Source organism: Pseudoliparis swirei, chromosome 24 (genome assembly GCF_029220125.1).
Source record: "Pseudoliparis swirei isolate HS2019 ecotype Mariana Trench chromosome 24, NWPU_hadal_v1, whole genome shotgun sequence".
Lineage (NCBI taxonomy): Eukaryota > Metazoa > Chordata > Actinopteri > Perciformes > Liparidae > Pseudoliparis > Pseudoliparis swirei.
This window is the reverse complement of record NC_079411.1, coordinates 4,504,034-4,524,566: the sequence shown is the minus strand read 5'-3', so window position 1 is coordinate 4,524,566 and position 20,533 is coordinate 4,504,034. Positions and strand designations below refer to the sequence as shown.

At 41.9% G+C, this 20,533-nt stretch overlaps 2 protein-coding genes across 7 annotated transcripts in view; one reads left to right on the top strand and one right to left on the bottom strand.

Moving 5' to 3' along the window:
• The window catches only part of trip10b (thyroid hormone receptor interactor 10b), an 18,385-nt gene extending 12,226 nt beyond the window's left edge, over positions 1–6,159 (top strand). For both annotated transcript variants that reach the window (XM_056410110.1, XM_056410111.1), the window contains exons 10-14: positions 1,931–2,040; positions 3,002–3,134; positions 3,254–3,321; positions 4,168–4,274; positions 4,376–6,159. In XM_056410110.1, coding sequence (XP_056266085.1) covers positions 1,931–2,040; positions 3,002–3,134; positions 3,254–3,321; positions 4,168–4,274; positions 4,376–4,521 — 564 coding nt within the window. In that variant the 3' untranslated portion in view covers positions 4,522–6,159. The remainder of the gene's footprint in view (positions 1–1,930; positions 2,041–3,001; positions 3,135–3,253; positions 3,322–4,167; positions 4,275–4,375) is intronic.
• Positions 6,061–20,533, bottom strand: sh2d3a (SH2 domain containing 3A). Of its 5 annotated transcripts, XM_056410105.1 has the most exons (19): positions 20,463–20,533; positions 20,135–20,226; positions 19,881–20,034; positions 18,891–18,949; positions 18,627–18,784; positions 14,296–14,335; positions 14,042–14,158; positions 13,543–13,686; positions 12,554–12,879; positions 12,319–12,404; positions 11,441–11,560; positions 10,760–10,917; positions 10,439–10,642; positions 9,919–10,080; positions 9,680–9,795; positions 8,765–8,936; positions 7,927–8,038; positions 7,454–7,639; positions 6,061–6,692 (listed from the first exon to the last, which is right to left on the bottom strand). In XM_056410105.1, the coding sequence occupies exons 2-19, from the start codon at positions 20,222–20,224 to the stop codon at positions 6,511–6,513; spliced, it is 2,586 nt and encodes an 861-aa protein (XP_056266080.1). In that variant the 5' UTR covers positions 20,225–20,226; positions 20,463–20,533; the 3' UTR covers positions 6,061–6,510. The 5 variants fall into 5 exon arrangements, with proteins under 5 accessions (XP_056266080.1, XP_056266077.1, XP_056266078.1 ...); XM_056410102.1 differs by lacking the exon at positions 20,463–20,533 and having other exon boundaries at positions 20,135–20,239; XM_056410103.1 differs by lacking the exon at positions 20,463–20,533 and having other exon boundaries at positions 19,917–20,034; positions 20,135–20,239.

Here is a 20,533-nt window from a genome sequence, read left to right as displayed (position 1 = left end):
GCTGCACTGACACCTGCAGGTGGAACGGTGTCGAGGCCTCGGTTGTACGTTTCTTTCAGTTTTAGGAGAGGAAATTAAAAGCTCGGTAATGCCCCAGTTTGTATCTCTAGTGCTCTTTCGAAGCATCCCACTTTTAAAAACATTACAGAATCTTTTACAAACTCTTCTGACCATCGGGTTAAAAAAAAATTCCATTCACTGCATGATGAATAAAAGATTGGAACTTTTTATATATATATATTTTATTTATATATATAAACATTTATACATACATTTGTATGTATGTGTATATATATATTATATAAACATATATGTATATATATACATGTGTGTGTGTGTGTGTATGTATATATATATATATATATATATAACGTACATACATATATATAAACATTCCAATATTTTATATATATATATATATTTTTTTTTTAAATATATATATAAATTGTCTGAAAGTATAACATATTTGGTAGAAACATATTCATATTAACAAATATAACTATATTTTCATTAAGCTTGTTAATCTTTAAGGATTCTGGTAATACTGTCAGATTTTTAAAGTTTATAGATTTTTTTTGTTGACAAGATTAGTGGGATAATTATTATTTTAGTATATAATATATATGTGAACCCGGTCTCATGACTGTAAACCATTGGCCTTTTGAGAGGAACAGTTTGTATCCTGACAGATTAAGTTAAATAAAAGCGGATTGGAGCCCCGGTAGTTTCCAGTCGGCACTGTGAAGACAACATGGCTGCTGGTCAACGGCGCAAATGCCACATAACAATCAGCCAATTCTGCTGTTCTGAAATGCAGGTGTGACCGACCTTGCCTGTAAACACAGCTGTGTGTCTGTGTGTGTGTGTGTGTGGTCTGCCGTACTCTGAGCCCAACCAGCTGTGATGCTGCACGGCTTGCTGAAAGTGCACGTAGGCACCGAGTTGGCAGTGCGAGCAGGATTACAGTTACTCTTTAATTAACTCGATGAAATAGTGTTTCTGTCATGGCCCAGGGAACATCTTTTCTATTCAGGGGACCTCAAAAGCCTTCTCTCTCAACTAGATAACCAAGTCTTTATTCTGTGATGCCAAACTGATGTAGAACTTTAAATTATTTCTTCTGAGCATAAAGGAAAGACCCAAATGTAATAAAAGAAACACACATTTTATTCAAGCGCAGTGAGAGCCATGCTTATTAAAACTAGAAATATCTCCATGTTATTATCGTTGTATGACGAAATGCTATATCTTGACTCGCCTCCAGGGGCAGTTTTGATTTTGAAAGGAGAAGTGAAAGAATGTAATCCCAAGATTTCCTTTTCAGAAATAGTTTTGTTGCGACGCTGAATAATCCCAAAAAACACAGGAACAATTTCTCAATCCCGATACGAGGCTTTGAACCCAACTGAGAAATTTGAAGAGTTCAAAGGTCACGGATGAAAAACTCCCCGATTTAGCAACTCTGACTTTAAAATCTTAGAGAATTTCACATTTTTAAAGTTTTTTTAATGTAATCTCAAATCTCATTTTCCACTCGTTATATTTAAAAATATACATTTTCTTTTATAAAGTAAGAATAATTCTCACCTAAATGTACATTGCTCTGGCATCACAGGATAAAGAGTCTTCCCTGTTGTTCAGTGTGCGTCGGCCCAAAACACGGCACAGCTGAATCTCAGCGCTCCTCTCAGGGGACGTCATTTGGCTCTGAGCGCTCTTCCTCCTCACTCTCTCCATCTGTGACTGTGTGTGTAACTGTGTGTTTTCTGTTTTCCAATCGGAGTGTCTCTCTCTCTCGTTGGGTTTCTCTCTTGTGTTGGAAAGGACGGATAGAAACAGGGAGGAGTGACATCTGGTGGTGATCATTGATCCGCTTGTCATCAACATGATGCTGAGGATAATTACTGTGTGTGCATCTGTGTGTGTTTAGCCGCCTGCTGCAGAAGATTTCTCTCACCTTCCTCCGGAGCAGAGGAAGAAGAGGCTTCAGGGAAAGATTGAGGACATCTCCAGAGACCTGCAGAAGACGCAGGACCAAAGGTGACGACCGTCGCCCACGGCGTCGCCCAGGCCTGCACACACAGACTTGTAATTTCACCCTCGCAAAATGTTATGGAGTATTAGTTTTTATTAATTTGAGCATAGCTTGGACCTCATGTGGAGGATTCCCTGTTTTTGGTCCATCAGGAATCATTTTAAATACTTTCATTGGTGTCGAGTTACATTATAATAAAAGTACACAGGTTCAAGCTTTCTGATTCTCTTTAAAACTCATCAGGGTTAGGAGTCACGAAACAACTTTTATCTCAGACTGCAAAACACTTCTGTCCTTTCTGAGCAGCTCTTCTCGCATATGTTTTAAAGATCACACTGGATCTATCGGTTAATAAATTCAGCCTGAATTAACTGGAAAATCTTGGGGGTTAGGGTGAGAATATTAAAAGGTTTGCAGGAAAATCACAAGTATTTCTCTATGATGCTGAAAAACCTGTTGTCATCAGAGCTGTAATGAAATCTGTAATTATAGAGGATGGATTCAAAAATCAGACGTCTGTAATGTGGAATAACGAGAGCAAAAGCAAAAAAAATTGAGCTTCAATTTATTTATTTCCACAATATAAATTAGCTTTTCTAGTTTTTTACTTCATTGTGATATCTTCTATTTGAAATATGGCTTTTTCTCTCTTTTTTTGGGGCTCAATAAATGAGTTTCAATTGAAATGCTGCCGCATACAGTGATTTGTTGTGTGCCAGTGACACGTGACAACACCTCTGTACACAAAGCCACGGCTGTACAAAACAAATGTGTAAACGTCTTGACGCACAGCCCCGACCTCCGACCCCGTCAAGCACCTTTTTGAAAGAATTGTACAGGAGTCCCACATGGTCCTTCAGAGAGGCTCCTAGCTTCTAAACCCTCCCTCCACTCCTTCCGTCTGCGGAGGGAAGGTTTCCGTGACGAGCGCTCACGTTTCCAAACGATAACCCGTTTCTCCCTCAGCGAGGCGCTGGAGAAGATGAAGGGGGTGTACGAGCAGAGCCCGCAGATGGGAGACCCCTCCAGTCTGGAGCCTCAGATCTCAGAAACCGCCCAGAACATCAGCCGCCTGAGGGGGGAGCTCTCCAAATATGAGGTCATCACGCGAACATACGCAGCGACGCGCCAATAACGCATGCACGACAGATCAGAGTAGAGTGTGTGTGTGTGTGTGTGTGTGTGCAAGTCTTGACATCTATTGCCGGTTCATTGCAGACGTGGCTGGCGGAGGCGGTGGGAGGAGAGGAGTCTTCCAATGCCATCAACAATAATATTCAACATAGGTAAGACTTTTTATTTAAAAGAGCAGTTTTGACATTTTGGTAAATTTTTCTCATCCGTTTTCCTGCCGATAATTGAAAATGTTTTATCAGGGAGTAAAAAGTCTCAGTGTAGTCTGTCATGAGAAACTATATCATGTGTCATCGTATCCATGATAGTGTATATCATTAAAAAAAATCTAAAGAAATCCTTAAAAAGCTTAGTCATGAAATGGTATGTAAAAACAAAATAAAAAATAGTATTATTTTTAAGAGCCATACAAATGTCAAAGTGTGTTTACAAAATCATAGATATGATGCGAGACTGGCTGTCATTTATTTGTACATCTTTTGAAAGAAGATTACTGACTTCATATATATATATATGTGTGTGTGTGTATAATATATATACATATATATATTTGTTAATATAAATATGTTTCTACCAAATATGTTATACTTTCAGATATTGTGTATATATATATATATATATTTGTTAATATAAATATGTTTCTACCAAATATGTTATACTTTCAGATATTGTGTGTGTGTGTATATATATATATATATACACACATGTGTATGTATGACATTATATATATATATATGGGTGTATGTGTGTATATATATATATACACACACACATATGTGTATGTATGACATTTTATATATTTATATATGATGTTTGGAAGCTGCAGAGTTTTTTTCACATTTGCTTCCTCCTTTTCTTCTTCGAACAGTGCTGGTAGAGAGTTTGGTTAGCTCTGCGAGGTCACCAGAGGTCAAACCATTTCTTTAAATGTGGACGTGTTTCCCCAAAGCGATTCGAGAAAGGACACGTCCTAATCTTTCTGTGTGTGGCGTCTCCAGCGTCCTCGCGGCGGACCAGTCCCAGAGCTTCTACACGGAGTTCGATGACGAGTTTGAAGAAGTAGAAACTCCCGTCGGCCACTGCAGGGCGCTGTACACCTTCGAAGGTACGCCGTCATAAGTCACACCGGCTCGTTCATTAATTGGGTTTAATGTTGGCCTGACGTGTCCTCGTGGTGTGTGTGTGTGTGTGTGTGTGTGTGAGCAGGCAATAGCGAGGGCACCATTTCCATCACGGAGGGAGAGCTGTTGAGCGTCCTTGAGGACGATAAAGGAGACGGATGGATGAGAGTCCTTGGAGCTGGCGGAGATGAGGGCTATATACCGTCATCCTATGTCAAACTTGGCCCATAACACACACACACACACACACACACACACACATGCACAGCTTGTGACAGAAAGGTAAGTTAAGAGCCAAAGGCGAATACAAAGTCGTCCACGATAAGTGGAGCGACGATAATCTTTCCTCTCGGCCGGTGGCGTGCGCGGCGAGATGGAAGCTCCTCCCCCTGCGGCGCTCTTCTCACCGCAGACCGCCTTCGTGGGTTTCAGCTCTTTTGAATCCAAAAACTTGTGAATGTATCCCTGAACTGCGTTAAAGTGACGACTAGCGTAACATATTCAGCACCATAGTAGCCGAAGCGTTGCATATCTTTACGTTGATATATCTCCATCCACTTGACTCCTCCCCCCACACACACACACAAACTGCCCACTCCAATAACCTGCTGATCCCGTTCTCTCTGAAACACCCTCGGCCCTCAACGGCTTTCCTTAATGCGAGTGTTTTTTTTCCTTTCTTTTTATCATAGTGATGTTTTATGACTTATAACTGGATGAAAACCACTACTCTGAAGAACGTCTCACCCTGGGGTGTCGCTGTAAACGACCCGTTTCAATGTTGGTTTCACGTCCGTCTTCTAACGCGCCACGTGCCCGTATGAATATTGAAATATATTTTGCTTGCTGCTATTATTCCTCTGGTATTTTCCAAAATTCCCTCTGTGTTGATATTCCTCCACTAAACTCCAAGAGGAATGACACATTAATTAAAAAGGTTAATCAATTCTATATATTTTTGCATCACTCGCTTATATTGGAGTGTTTAAAGAATCAATATGACCAGGAAGAATAATAAAAGCATATAAAAAAATACTTCAATGTACACATGCGTTGCATGAGTATTGTTTTAAGACGGATCTAAAAATGGAAACTTGCATATTTCTTTTTGTGAATTTGAGACGTGGGGTGTGAAAACAAAAACAAGTGGCAATAATGATCAAAGTTCTCGTAAAAAAAAATTTAAAAAGCATTTAGTATGTTATAATTATTGCGTTTGAGGTTTGCAGCATCACAGCACCGACGTCATAAAACCAGAAGTCTGTGTGCGCAGATCAAAAGTGCATAACGGGCAATTATTAAGTCATCATGGGCAGAGTGGTCTCGGTTCTGGTCCTGAACTGGTTTATATGCTTCTCACACTTTGTCTACTGGCTTTAACCACCTGCTTTCACATGTTGAGCCTCCACCACTGTTGTTGTTGTTGACCTCACATTCTCCCTGCGGTAAGCTCAAGGAAAATGTTAACGCACTTTTTAAAATCTGATGGGAGTGTTTAAAGACTCAAACTAATTGGACATTTTGTTTGTACACATCCGAGCGCAGAGGAACTTTACTCCTTCAGCAGAGTCACTCTGCACTGAAGCTCAGACTTTACACATCTTTTATTGAGCCATATGTTTACCCATCTCCTTTTTCTTCCCGCACTAGTAGATATTTTCTTAGCATTTTAGGGGGATTATTGTATGATCCACTTTTTTTTTTTTAAAGAAAATGTATGTATTTACATGTTTTTGTTTTGAGTCATAAAGTGAAAAGGAAAAAACAAAACACCTTCTCCTCTTTGTTTCTTTACAGTTTCATTGGTGAGACATGTATTGCATTGAAAACATTGAAATAAAAAACAATTCCCAGTGTGGTCTCCTCACAGCAGCAGGTCAGTTTGAGTGTGTGTATAGTCTCTTGAGTATCAGGAGGTGTGTGTGTGTGTTGATAAAACATTGTCTTGAGTATCAGAAATGCATATTTCCAGAAGTTAACCACTGCGTCCCACGTTCAGTGAATCCATCGCAGCTCTTGACAGTAAAAGACCCGGGCCACTCAACTCACTCCTTTATAAGTTAAACTTGACGAGCTTGGAAGTCTCTCGCGTCTCAAAAACACCGTCTCCTTTATGTCCGTGTGGTCTCGGCGGGCGAGACTGGAAAAACATTTCACTTTCATCTTGCCTTCCTCCCGTCAAAATGCCGACTTTCACCTTCCACGTGGCGAAGCGGCGGCTCAGGTCAGCGGGGTCATCTCCACGGGCTCCAGTTTGTCGGAGAGCACGTGGAGGATCTTGTCGAACTTGTCGTAGCGCTCCTCCCGGTCGGCCTCCGCCCCCGACTGACCCCAGAGCAGCCGCAGGGCAAACTCGGTGCGGAAAGCCTCGAGCAGCTCGGGCACCGGCTCCCAGCTTCCTGCTGGAGCAATGTGACGGACATCAGATTAGACACGCGTCACAGCGTACATCATCTCCCAGTAAAACGGACTCGCTGTGGCAGGAAGTGAGAGCGGGCCTCGAGCGAGAACCACTCGAGGGACCCGGAGTCGTTTGTGAATGTGTTGCCGTCACAAATCTTCCCATTATTTAGAATTGGTGGTCCAGACCTGTCGCACAAGCCATGTACAGAACACTAGAATACAACACTAGGTAATGTTTGGTCTAACTTGCTTTTCTTTGTATATAGAGTGATGCCTTAATCTGAATAAATGTGTTGCTGTAAAATAACTACATTGAACTCAAACTAATGCAAAATAAATATTACGTTCACCACAGTCGCTTTTGGGCCGTCAATTTGAGGCTTGGCAAACAAACATCTGTTTTAGATTTTAGAATTGGATGAGCACATTAGACATTTATATTATTCAGTAATTGTTGTAAAATTCTTATTTTAACTAAAAAAAAAAATATGAATGAAACTTGCCCAAACAGAGCAGAACAGTTGGCCTTACTCAGCAAATTACAGTTTTAATTCATGCTAATTATCAAATCTCAATAACGGGTCACATCCATCAGGTCGTACGACAAGTTGGGCGATCGAGAGAGAATTAGTGTAGCTGACAATTAAATAAAAAACGTACAAGAATAGAGTAATGTTCGGAGGCCCATTGGTCTGCCACGCCTATAAAGAGAAGACATGGCTCCTCAGATACAGATGCAGCTCTATACAGATGTGCGTACCGGTGAGCAGGGACTGTGCGTGCTGCTGGTAGTCGCGGGCGTGCAGCGCGGCGCTGCGAGCGGCCTGGAGGACGCCGTAGAGAAGCTGGCAGCCGCGCTCGCTGTTCTCCACGGGGTCGTCGCCCTCCATCGCCATCAGCAGAGGAACCAGGTGAGGCACGGCGAGGGGGCCGTGGACCACGGAGTCTGCAGAAAAACACGCAACATTTAGTTTTCATTTCTTTCCCTCAGGCTTCACGCAATTTCAGGCCGGGTAAAGATCTCTTGGAAGACGAGCGACAATTTTCATCCATCACAGTATTTTTACAGATGGAGTGGAGGGAAGTTGAACGAAGCGTTCAGGGGCTCCAGAGGGAGAAAGCTCAAATTGATCACTTTTATACAATTTGTCATTCGTGGAAAGTCTTTCAATTTTACAAAAATTGAACGGGAACAAAACTTGAGTGGCGCTCCGTCCCGCCCACGCCGCTCACCGTCTCCGTCGTTCAGCAAGTTCATGAAGGGTTTGAGTTTCTTCTCAAATAAAATGGCCGTCTCCGTGTGCGTCCTCCTGAGTGCTCGCCACGTCATCTCCAGTCGCATTATCTGCATGCATAAATATATACAGCTTATTGTCATAACACTGACAAACTATGACATTTAAACGGCATTTATTATCAAATGCTACAAACTTTTAATCATTTGTTGTGCATTCGATACGAGGTCGTTCCTTATGACATTTGCGATGGAATACTATATTATTTTTTGTGGCAAACTATCCCTATGACTCTTTTTTTAAAGCATACTATAGTATGACTGACACTTTTATATATTTGCAGAAAGTACAATTCTTTAATAGTATATTTGCAATGTATATCAGTATATTTGAAATTAAATAAAGTATATATATTTTTCGCCTGGGTACACTATGCCTATTTTCTGACATTACTTTTATTACATATTAAACTGACATTTTGAAAGACATGGCATTTTTTATAGCATAATAAAATATGACATATTTTGTATGACACTTTATGGCATATTATACGAGGACTTTTTCGTGGCATTTCTTATGACATATCATGACTTATGGTTCTATACTATATAAAATTTTAGCATACTAAGCTATGTCTTTTTATGATAGTATATTTAGACTTTTAATAGCATATTTAAAAAATCCCATTTATGAAATACAATACAATTACATCATACTATTATGACACTTAACCACGAGTTTGTTAGACATTATGGCATACTATGACTTTTTTTAAATATTTTTTTTATGACGTATATAGAATGACTATATTATGTTTCATTTGACCGTCACGTTACCTGAGGCATCTCCAGAGCCTTCATCACAGCTGAGAAGGAGTAGAGGTTGTGGGCGTGTTCCTTCAGGGCCTGAGCCAATAGGATCAACTTGTGTAAGACGGTTGCCCTTTGGCTCACAGTTCCTGTGCAGCCGAGGATGTCCACTGCGATTCCAAGTGATACGAGATGATGCCTGAACAATTAGAGGTGTATATATTAGAGGTGTGAGAGGGTAGAGGATTGAAGGTAGTTGGGGGACATTGTTCTCTCTTAAATGTCTTGCAGCTTAGTCAAGGAATTTTTTTTTTTTTTTTTTAAAGCAACATTTGGCATCTCATAAAAAGACAAGGACTAAGCTCTCTCCCCCTCTATCAAACATTATATTTATATATATATATATATATAACCAAGTGTTGCATGGTTGTTTCAATTTTTTTTGTTTTCATTTTTATTATTATTTTTACTTACTTAAAGATTTACATTTTTTTTATTTAATCTTTCCTTATGAACAGACTTGTCTAAATGCATGCTTCATTTCTTTTATCCTTCCTTACTTTAAAAGCATTCATTTCAAACTGTAAAAATACTTAAATAAAATATTTAGTATAAAATAAAATAAAAAGCACCATTATAAGTTTCCTTGTTTCCCAAAGAAAAACCGTGCCACTGAAAACTGTAGGAGCTTTTTCTTAGCGACACCAAGGCTGGAACAATACGTCACTGTCAAATCAATTTCCCAATACCTTCGGCAACCCAAACAAAATGTTCATTCACGAGCATCGTTTGTAATAAAGTCAGCGATCAGAAATAACTTACAACCGGGACAGATTAAAACAAAGACATCGGGCACGGCTGGATGACGCTGTGTGACGAAATGTGCCAACTTGGCGTTTAGGTGAATTAACTCCTTCACTGATCTTTGTCAGTTGCGCGTACCTTTCTAACAAATCCTGTCGTAGCTGGCGTCCGTGGGGCAGAGTCACGAGCTCCAGCCCTGATCCGACGCCCATAAGCGTCTTCTGCTCCTCCGTCACCCCAACAATGCGTGCTACCTGCCACACATCCATCACGAAGGATAGAACAGTGGAGCTTTAGCCTCCTATTCGAGATCATTTATCAGGAATTCAAACACAATTTTATTTTTTGTACACGTTTTATTTCTGATTGAGAGCTACCTGGCAGTCGACGCTGAGCATGTGCAGAGCGGTGACGTCGGCGTTGGAGCGGTTGAACAACTCCTTGAGGGTCAGCAGGACGCCGGGCTCTAGGGGCCGGTTGTTGTCCGGCAAGAGCAGCGACTCAAACTGATCCAACTGGAAACACGAGACCGACTCCACCTGTGACGGAGTAAGACGGATATACGTCAGTACACAAAAGGGCCCTTTGGGATGCGCTAGGATCAAGTTATTTCTAAAGTTAAGAGTCGTACATGGACTCTGAGGCGGTTCTAAACAAGAATATATGCAGACTTAACTGTTATTGATTATATATTATAAGATAATTAATGGAAAACAATAGCAGCTAAAACCGCATTAAAAACATAATTAAATGCATAAAGTAGTGTTTCTATGGTTTGTGATTAAAAAGCAGACACTGGCGAAACACTTGTTTAATCCTCTGAAATACATCCCCTTTGTTTTTACTTGCAACAGAAACAAATGTTAAAACCATGAACCGAATTTAAGTTATACAAACATGGGGCGTTTCAAAATGCCAGTCTTCCCCTTCCTCCGCTGTTCTCTTCTGCGGCAGCGTCGGCGGTGGCGATGACGCCGCCGCCGCCGCGCTCTCCTGGGCCTCCAGGAAGCCAAAGGAAGTCTCTGTGAGGCGGGCGCGGCTCTGCCACTTCTCCTCTGCGCGCAGTCGGTCCACGTGACCTTTCTGCTGGGCCTGCGGCACCTGGACACAGCGGCAAGAGGACATGAACTCTGAAGGGGGGGGGGGGGTTTCCCCATATAGGAGAGACGACGTATCAAAGAGGAGCGCCTGAGCGGTGATCCGTGATGGCTGCTTCACCTGGATGACCAGCTCGTCGTAGAAAGAGGAGGGGTCAACGGCCCGGCCGGTGGGTGGGGGGGGGATGCCGTTGGCAAACAAAGTGGAGACCCTGAAAGGTTTGGGAGGAGCTCTGGGGTGCAGCTGTCCATCGGAACCTCGCAAGGTTACGCCACCACCTGCAGGGGCGGAGGAGGGAGTTATGCGTCTGTGTTATGGGACGGCTCCATATTTAGAGGAGGCGCTGCTACACTCACAAGTCTGAATCCTTTTCGAGTTCCAGAAAGGATTAAGTGTGTGTGTGTACACCTGTAACTAGTCCCGTCTGTTCAAGGCACCAAGGCCAAAACCAGGATCTTAGAAATATTAAAATTGTAAGTGAAAGTCATTAAATCACCTCCACTCCTTTAAAAAGTCTCTTTTGTTTAATTATAAGTGTTTTCAATAATTAGCTATTCAATTATATTTTATGTGAAAAGGGGCTTCTTTTCAAGGAAATTACTTAAAATTGAGGACAGTGTCTCTTTTTTTGTTTACCCTTTAATTAGTAACTAGGCCCTTAAAATGAAATGTTTTATTTCCCAAGCTAAACATTATGTTAAAAAGGTGCCTCTCCAGAAATAATATCTATAGTGGAATGAAAACTTCCTTCAGGTTGCTAACACCCACACATTGCGTGTATTAGGACAGCGCGCTCGTCACCTGGGTGGGAGGGGCGCGTGTTTCGCGGTCGGGGGCTCAGCAGCGGTTCGCTGCCTGTGCGAAACACCGGGGAGATGGGGGCGGGGTCGGTGTTCTTCGAAGGGGTGTTCTGTGGGACGCCTGGATGGGGAAGAGGGACGGCAGGAAGTTGAAAGGCGTCGCGGGACCCCGGTTCTTCTTTGTGTTCTGACGATTGTTTGGCTTCGCGCTTCTTCGTCGCCTCAAAGGGCATTCTGGAAACACAATACTGGCCGACCGTGCAGGACAGAAGGACCTCAAAGGACCACAAAGGACCACAAAGGACCACAAAGGACCTCAAAGGATCACAAAGGATCACAAAGGACCACAAAGGACCACTGGAGGCGTGTCGGGTTGCTCCACAGCTCAGTCATGACTGTCCACAAATGTCTTTCTGAGGTCTTCTGCAGCCACGTGTCCAAACGTTGTTCCTCCGGATATTTTGGTGTTTTACAAGCATATTTAAAACAACTTAGCAGCTTGTTTATAATTAATGTAGTAACAGATTTTTTTGTGGCTGTACTTAACTTGTTTTATCTGCACACACACACACACACACACACACTCGTCATCTTGTATCTGCGTTTCCTGAAGCGTGCATATTAGGAGAGGGAAAGCGAGTACTAATTGGTAAAGAAATAAAAAAGAGACATTTACTGCCAGCTGAAACACATATTTATCTATAAATAATAGCATCTGTGTACATTTAAAAGTGAACGTCGTGGTCCAGAGATACGAGCTGCTCCGACACGAATAGACCCGGTGCTTAAATATATAGGAAGAGCTCCACATGAGCCACAAGCGATACGCCCACGCTGCTGGTTTCTGGTTCTGGGCCGACGGACACGCGCGGCACGTACCGGTTCGCAGGTTGCTGTCGGACTGGGCGGACTGGAGCGACGGTCTCCGTCCGACGTTCTCCAAGTTGGCAGGCTGGCTTCCACTCCTGCCACGCAGAGGAACAAAGTGCTTGAGAATATTTCATTTGAGTTTGTTTCAGCGCTTTACACGTGTGTGTGTGTGTGTGTGTGTGTGTGTGTGTGTGTGTGTGTGTGTGTGAGAACTGGACTTCATTTCAACAGACTCCCCCCCCACCTCAGCAGTGGGTTGATGACCTGCAGTGTGTCGGTGTGTGCAGAACTGAAGCTGCGCCTTTGGTTGGCGTGAGTGTGTCTTTCCTTCCCTGCGCCACCATTACTATGACTACTCATAGTGCTGCTGCTGGTGCTGCTGCTGATCGTGGTGGGATCTCCATGTCGCTCGATGATGACACGCAGAGGAAGGGTCCGTGTGGTCGGGTGAAAGATCACAGCGCCAGAGGCCTGGGAGATGGGCCGACGCCCGCCCACGTAGAACCGGATCAGAGCGGGAACGTTGTCGAAGCGATCCTCCTCGAACTGGAACAGCTCCCGGGAGTAGCCCTGGCACACAGACGGAGGCACACGCGTCACATAGCAAGCAGAGCTACTTCAGGAACAGTACAACTAAAACTAAAAAACTTCTTTTTAGTAACAGATGCTAGAAAGGTGGATGTTGTAGCTCGCAGCTTCGTGGAGGTCAGAGCAGACTCATTGCAGTCGACATAGACCCTAAATTACATCATTATTATTTTGTAAAGCATCAAAAAGTCAAAAAAATTCTCAAATCCCTCTTACAGCATAAGCCACCTCTCCTCTTGTGATTTGAGAAGCATAAATAGATATTTTGATGTGTTATGTTGTACCGCCATCCATTGGAGACCTTTATTGTAACCAATGGGATTTAATGTTGACGGCAAGCTGCAACTTTCCAGAGCAACAAACAGGAAGTGGGCGGTTTGATAAAAAAATTATTGTTTTTTAGTTTGATGAATTGTAATGTACTTACTTTAAATATTAAATAGTTTGGGATTTTATTCCGGTTATTTGAAAAGTTGTGGAGTCTAGAAAAGGGGACTTCTTCAAATTGCTTGTCGAACAAAGATTTTAAAATAAATGCAAAAAACATTTACATTGAAGAAGCTGAGACCAGTGAAAAGTTTGCAAAACAATTCAAACAATTAATCCACCATCTTATGCACACGGAGTAGCATGAGTTCGCCGTACCTTTTTTGGACGAAGGATCACTCGTATGATCTTGAAGTGCATCGGCCCGTCCTTCCAAAAGCAGCTCAAAACGTAGTCGCCGGGGGAAGAGCTCGAGTCTCGGACCAGGAAGTCTCCGTCCCTCTCAAACAAAGACTCTGCAGCCTGGAGACAAGTCGGCAGGTTAAGTCGATCAACGCCTCCGTGAAGGTCGGACTTACTGCAGGATGGTGACCTTCGACTGCATTAGTGTCAGCTATGTGTACCAGACCAACTGGCAAGTGTGTGTATAGCAGCCAGTTAGCTTAGCTTAGCATAACTACTGGATACAAAAGGGGAAAAAATGAGTCTGCCTCTATAGATGAATGAGCGGTGTTATTATCTCCTCGTCTCACTTCACGCAAGAAAGCCAAAAAGTTCATTTTCCTAAATATTAGTAAATCTATCCCTTTGGCTTGTGAGGGTAAAAATGTGCTTTCTGAGTGCAACCGCAGCGAGAACAGAGCGGTCCTTTGAGCACCTCTCGGCCCAGCGGTCCGTGGAACCACGCATGGCTCGTCGGGTCATCGGTGCCGAGCTTCAGCTCCTCCTCCAGCTCCTTCTTTAACGAGTCCATGTCTCTCCGACCACCGAACACCTGCGAGGCCGTGATACGCTCGGTTACTCTGCATGTTTTCTCTGCTCCCATTTTAGACGCGCGCAATATGGGAAAAGCATGCAGGAAGCCACAGAGGGCGAGTGAGAGCCGGAGAAGCCGTGCGCTTAACCTCTTACCTTCAGCTGGCTGAGGTATGCGCTGACACTCCTCCTCTTGCTGAAAAACAAGGAGAGGATACGTGATTTTTTCTTCTAAACTCAGCAATAAAAGACAGTCACAGATAACGGTAATGTTTTTCGTTCAAACATGAACAGTACAGGGATGGAAGGCCACTGTCAAGGTCTGGATGTGTCATTAACACCACACACAAACAGAGGGTCTTTTAATAGTGTGCCTCTTTTTCCTTTCCTTTCCTTCCTCCCTAAGCGTCCACCTTCCTGTCTCTGTAAACACACAGAGAACTCACAGCGGGACAGCCCGACTAGATAACCCTGGGCCATCACATGAGCCATTAGCCAGTCTAGTAAATCGATGTCTTCCTCTCGCTGTGGTTTAACAATGTGGAACCGGTGGGTTCAGGGATTGCTGGAGGGAAGTGCACAGACAGGGGCACGACTTTTACTTGTTTACCGTGCTATGACCCCGAATAAAATGATACAACATGCACGGAAGCAAAACACAAAAACACACACTTTGATACTTCGGATTACACCGATTTGCCAATTTCTTTAGGTACTAAAGCAAAAACTACTTTAGTCAAATATAACAGTACTGCAAAAAAAATCCTACATTGATTTTTTTGCTTTGGATAAAACTGTTTCCGAATGGTGCCGATCCGACTTCATGGTCATTTTGGAGGCCGGGTAGCTTATGATGCTGTAAAAATAAACCCAGCCATAACCATGCCGCCTGTTATCACACAGACAGCCATACCAACATTTTTTAAATACTGAGGTTTCCAGACATCTAAATAATTTAAATCTGCAGTTTTTCCAAATTGAATTTAATGGTGAATTGGCAGCGAGATTTAGAGCTGTTCTTTAATTATCAACGGCCTATAAACGTGTTGTGTTTAAGTTTATAGGTTTACCATCACTTACCATCCTATATATAAACATAAATGCTGTTTCAAAACTCCCTCAATGCTACTAGAAATACATATATTTGAATGGTTGTTACCATTAAGCCTAAAAATACCAGAATGACTCTGAATGCCCATCACAAGTTTTTAACTGTAGAATAAAAGTCCCAAGGTTGTTAAAACTTCCATGCTTATATATAATAAATAAACATTACCTTAGCTGTGTCTTCCTATTGCTTCTTTTGTCTGACTAACAAACCCAAATATATTCAGTTTACCATCACATTAAGAAAGAAAAACAGCACATTCTGAAAAGAAAACTGATGTTATCAAATTATTTGCTCATTAATTAAGTGTTGATTGATTAATCGATTGATTATCTATATTCTGCAATACTGTGCAGCGCTTGTATTGTGTTGTGTATAGTTTTCAGTGACCTATATAGTCACGTTAAGTGTCAGTGTATCATGAAAAATACTGTCAATTAAATGTAGTAGTATAATTAAATGTATGAAAATATTTTAAAATAAGCACCATCATAAACTAAAAAATCCAAAATACTATAAACGTTGAAACAGACCCTGTTTAAAACATTTTAAATAAAAACTCAACACTACCTTCATAAAAGTGCAACAATTAATAGTTCTGGAAATAAAATTGCAACTGTTCTAACTGCACGTTAACAATTAAATAACACTGCCAGACAAATTACAGCTGCATGAGATGTGTTCCAGGTTGCGTGCAACATCCGGTTTGAGGGGCGTTGGTCATGCGACACAACAGAAACACCTGAGCACCGAGCTGCAGAGCCACAACCTGACACCACATTGTAGTTCAAACTATTGTATGAAGCTTCACCAGACACATGGTATTCCTCAGTTTAAAATATAGCGAAGTGGGATCATCACATTGACCTGGCCTCGTGTTGCTTCTCTTTTGTGTTAAAATTGTGCAACAGGTGACGTTATGCTTCAGGTAAAGTTTTTTTATTTATAAAACAACCTTTTTTCTCATCTCAAAAGTATAAAAAGTGAGATTTTAACAGCTTTCGTGTGTCAGAAATAGGAATACAAGTTTAAAAATATATATTTACTGCACACCCAAAGTTCAACTTCAATAAACACCGAAAGTCTCGCGTTAATTAACGTGAAGATAGAGTTCAACCGTCGTTACAAAGAGCTTCAAGTGAACCGTCCTACCTGTCGGTCCTCTTCACAGCTCGTGCGTCCCGGACATGTTGTTTTTTTTAAACTAAATTGACACCGACACACAAACAAAACAGCTGCGGAGCTACAACGTTCAAGTCTTCTCCCCCGTCGGTCCCTCCCAGCTCCCTCCCAGCTCCCCCTTCTCCTCTTCGCCCTCCTCTCCGCAGTTTTCAGACGAGTTCCCACAAGTTCTCCCGAGCTTCGTGCTCTCCTCTCCGCCTCGCCCCGCGGCCCCGGTGCTGAAACGCGGCTATCTGCTCGGCATTCCTCGGATACCGACACACGGACAGCCGAGCTAACGCATCACCTGGCTGCAGGGCGGCGTGTCCCCAGGAAAGATCCCCCACGTGGGACTGATTTAAACTGGTCTCCCACAACATGTTAAATCTGACTCGTGTTTCATGACACACACTGAGAACCACCGCCTGCTGGCAGCCACACAGATTATATATATATATATATATATATATATATATATATATATATATATTATTTATATATATATATATATATATATATATATATATATATATATATATATATATATATATATATATATATATATTTTAATTATCAATAATTTTCTGTTAATGAGAACGTGTAACTGTTATATATATATATGTATTATATATATTATATATAATATATATGTATATATGTATTATATATATATGTATTATATATATATTATATATATATAGAAAATATATATATATTATATATATATATATAATATATTTATATATTTATTATATATATATATTTTAATTATCAATAATTTTCTGTTAATCGTGGCCACTCGGCTACTGTGATTATAGTACCGCGCATTGATATGACTGCGTTGTGCGGTTAGGTGTGTTTAACTGTTCACCTGGATTCGAACGTTTCTCAGCCAATCAGAGGACCGGGACGATCTCCTACACTTTGCCCTACACGTTTGGGTTACAACCTTTTAGTATGCAGCGCCTAATGTCTGGTGAGCAGAGATGTGCCTGAACTTGACAACCAGCCTCCGTTTACACACTAAAAGTACTTGTCAGTTGTATAGCTACATTTTGCATGAAAGGAAACACCTTGTAAAATTAAATTTAAGGGTAACTACACTGTTGTTTCACATACCTCATGTAAAATTTATTATTATAGATTACCATAGCCTTGAAGATAATTTGGGTTTTGTGTGCAGTGGTAAAACATGGCTCTTGGGCCGTAACCAGAACCTGTATGAACAATTCTTGCTGGAAATGGTTCATTCTAAACATAATGTTGGTCCTGAGTGTGTTTTATGCTGTTGATAACAATCTGAGCACTTAAATACATGTTTTTCAACATAATACAGCTCCACAGTACAGGTGTCAGTAAAATTCTTCATATGTTTTGCAGCTCAGATGCTCAACTATGAGAAAATATAAGTTGTCCTTAAGCTGACATTGTTTTTATTAAATGCTCAACACTAACTTCAGATCCTGCTCACCTGTCGACCTGCAGTTGGGCAAAAGTTCTGCTCTTTAAATGTTTGACAGACATGTCATTTCAAGCAGAAATGCAAATATTACCTTGTCGCAAGCATCTACATTCTGAGGATTTGTTGACTTTCTTTGTCACAGTGAACTAGAACCGGTCAGACTAAAGCAACTGGAACTGGGAGTTTCTTGACATTTGTTTTTGTTTTTATAGGACCACAAACTGACTTAATGTCCTCTAAACCATGAGCACATGAAACCAAAGCTCTCTGCATGGTTAAGTAGCACCATGGGAGAGACTGAGAATGAACATGTCCCTTTGTAATTTAGCTGAACTGGCCCTTTAATGCTGGAGGAGAGCCTGCAATAAACCTTCCCTTTAAGGGCGACTTCAAGATCAACAACTTCCAAGCACACACACTGGCCTTTGTCACTCAGTCCTTGACCGCTCACTGGGGAGGAAGTGTGACTAAAATATCAAAGTCCCAAGGTGTGTCGTGCACTGTGTTAGTCATCAAAAAGCAGCTTTTCGCCTGGTCGATGGAAGAAAGTAACGTAATTATCATGACGTCATTATATACCCTTAAATGCATTTAATTTACAGTGTCCAGGGAGTACACTTCACCTAGTACAAACTAATGTTACGAGGCACCAGTTGATTATTAGCCAAACATGAACCTGGAGAAAGTGGGTCACACACGCAGGCACGCGCACGCACGCACACACGCACACGCACGCACACACACACTCCATCCTACCTGTGTTTGCTGTCCTGGAGGCGCTCTGCCTCGCTGACAGCGTTGTCCTCGTTCAGTGGGCGGAGCTGGGAGCAGGAGGCGGAGAGGCGGGGCTTCTTATCGGCGCGCAGGAGGCGGGGCATCATGCTGTGACGAAACAGGTCCTTCCTCGGCTTCACCTGCAGGAAAATGGTTGAGACCCAAACAGTGTTTCGTGATGATTGCATTGTTTTTACGTATGTATTTAAAGTGCTGGAGGTGTTACAGTTGATCTGGTGGACTCACCAGATCAATAGAAGAGCCCAGGGAGTACTTCCGGCTGACTCTGCGCTCCACGTGCACACCTGAGAGGACCAGAGGGCATTTGAAAGGAATACTTTGACGTTTTAGGGGAAATATGCACGTCTGCTGTCCTGCAGAGTTTAGAAAGAGGAAATGTTGGATAGATATGAAGCTGAAGTTTAAAAAGATGTCACATTTTAATTGGTGATATTTAGAGGTTCTGTTTTTTGTGTGATGATGTGTCCAACTGTTTCTAGTCACAAAGCTAATAAGCATATATATTCCCAAAATAATGAACTATTCCTTTGTGTGCATGTATGAAATACGCCAATATATAACATTGTTCAAATTATGACAGCGTCATTCATTCGGGCCTTACTCTCCAGATGTTAACATTAAAATTCTTCCACTTCTTTAAATCACATTCAGCAGGAACAACTAAAATACCTTTTAGTAAAATGTTGACGTAATAAACAGGTGTGTAATAAGTGTCACTTGCTTAGCGTGAATAATTTCGACAGCTACTTTTCTATTATAAATATGGCTATATAATTTTAAAACGTAAATAACCGACCTCAATGTGTCGGACACACATATTATTATTTTTCATCTTCTTAATTGTATTGCCAATTTCAGACTATTTAATTTAAAGTGGCATGAATGAAAGTCTTTAAGATGGCCATTTTCTAAGTAAAATTGTAGTGTGGAAGACTGTGTTTGCAACTCAAAATAAAATACTCTTTACATCGGTTTCTCTCCGAGATGTACCAGTGATGCTATGAGCTCAAGTCTCATGTGCACCATCTCAGTTCAGTTCAATACAAAGCCCAGCTGAGACTTGAACATTTGAACTGATGATGCAGGAAATGTAAGGGGATATTTAAAAAATGTGAAATGACACCCAAGCCAGGATGATAACAATAGTCGTTTTACATGCACTGCCATGTAACATGTTTCCACTTGACAAACAGCACATTATAATATTTTCCTAACAATTTGAATATTGGATTTTGGGCCAGCGAGTGTCACCAGAGTGCGGCTCCAGTGTCTGCCGGTGTCTTGCCAGCTGGTTGAGGATGGTCTCCCTGTGCGTGGCATCCTCGACCCCTGAGTCCTTCAGCTCTCCGTCCGTTACACTCAGCAAACCCTGGAGAGGAAACCACGGGAGGGAGAGGGAGGAGGCAATACAGAGAAATTGAGGGTTATGAAGATTGGAGATATTCGACGATATTAACACTCTCACGTACCTCCAGACCATAATATTCTCCCTCTAGTGTCTTGGTGTACTGGGGCAGGCCGATCTGTTTCAGCCACCAGGCGATGGAGCGGTTATTCATGTCTGAACAGCAGAAGCAGGGGAGACACTGGTTACATACCAGCACACACACACACACACACACACACACACACACACACACACACATGCTTGTACATGTTTTCTTTCACCAGAAATGTCTGAGTAAAGTACTAATGAAAGAGTAAAGTGACATCAGCTTACTGTAGGAAATCAGCCAACCAGACAAATAAGCAGAGAGCCCTCGTGGTGTTTGCCCTGCAGCAGTATGTGACACCTACCTGTTGGCAGGGTCCACCGAGGGCCACGAGGGCTCCTCTCCTTCTCCTCGTAATATTTTTTTCTATCTCAT

Coding starts and splice junctions, on each gene's coding strand:
- sh2d3a (XM_056410105.1), bottom strand. CDS start 20,224: ATGAATAACCGCTCCATCGCCTGGTGGCTGAAACAGATCGGCCTGCCC. Junction 8,937..9,679: donor CGACAGGATTTGTTAGAAAG/GTACGCGCAACT, acceptor CTAATTGTTCAG/GCATCATCTCGTATCACTTG. Junction 7,640..7,926: donor CTTGCTGAACGACGGAGACG/GTGAGCGGCGTG, acceptor GTTTTTCTGCAG/ACTCCGTGGTCCACGGCCCC.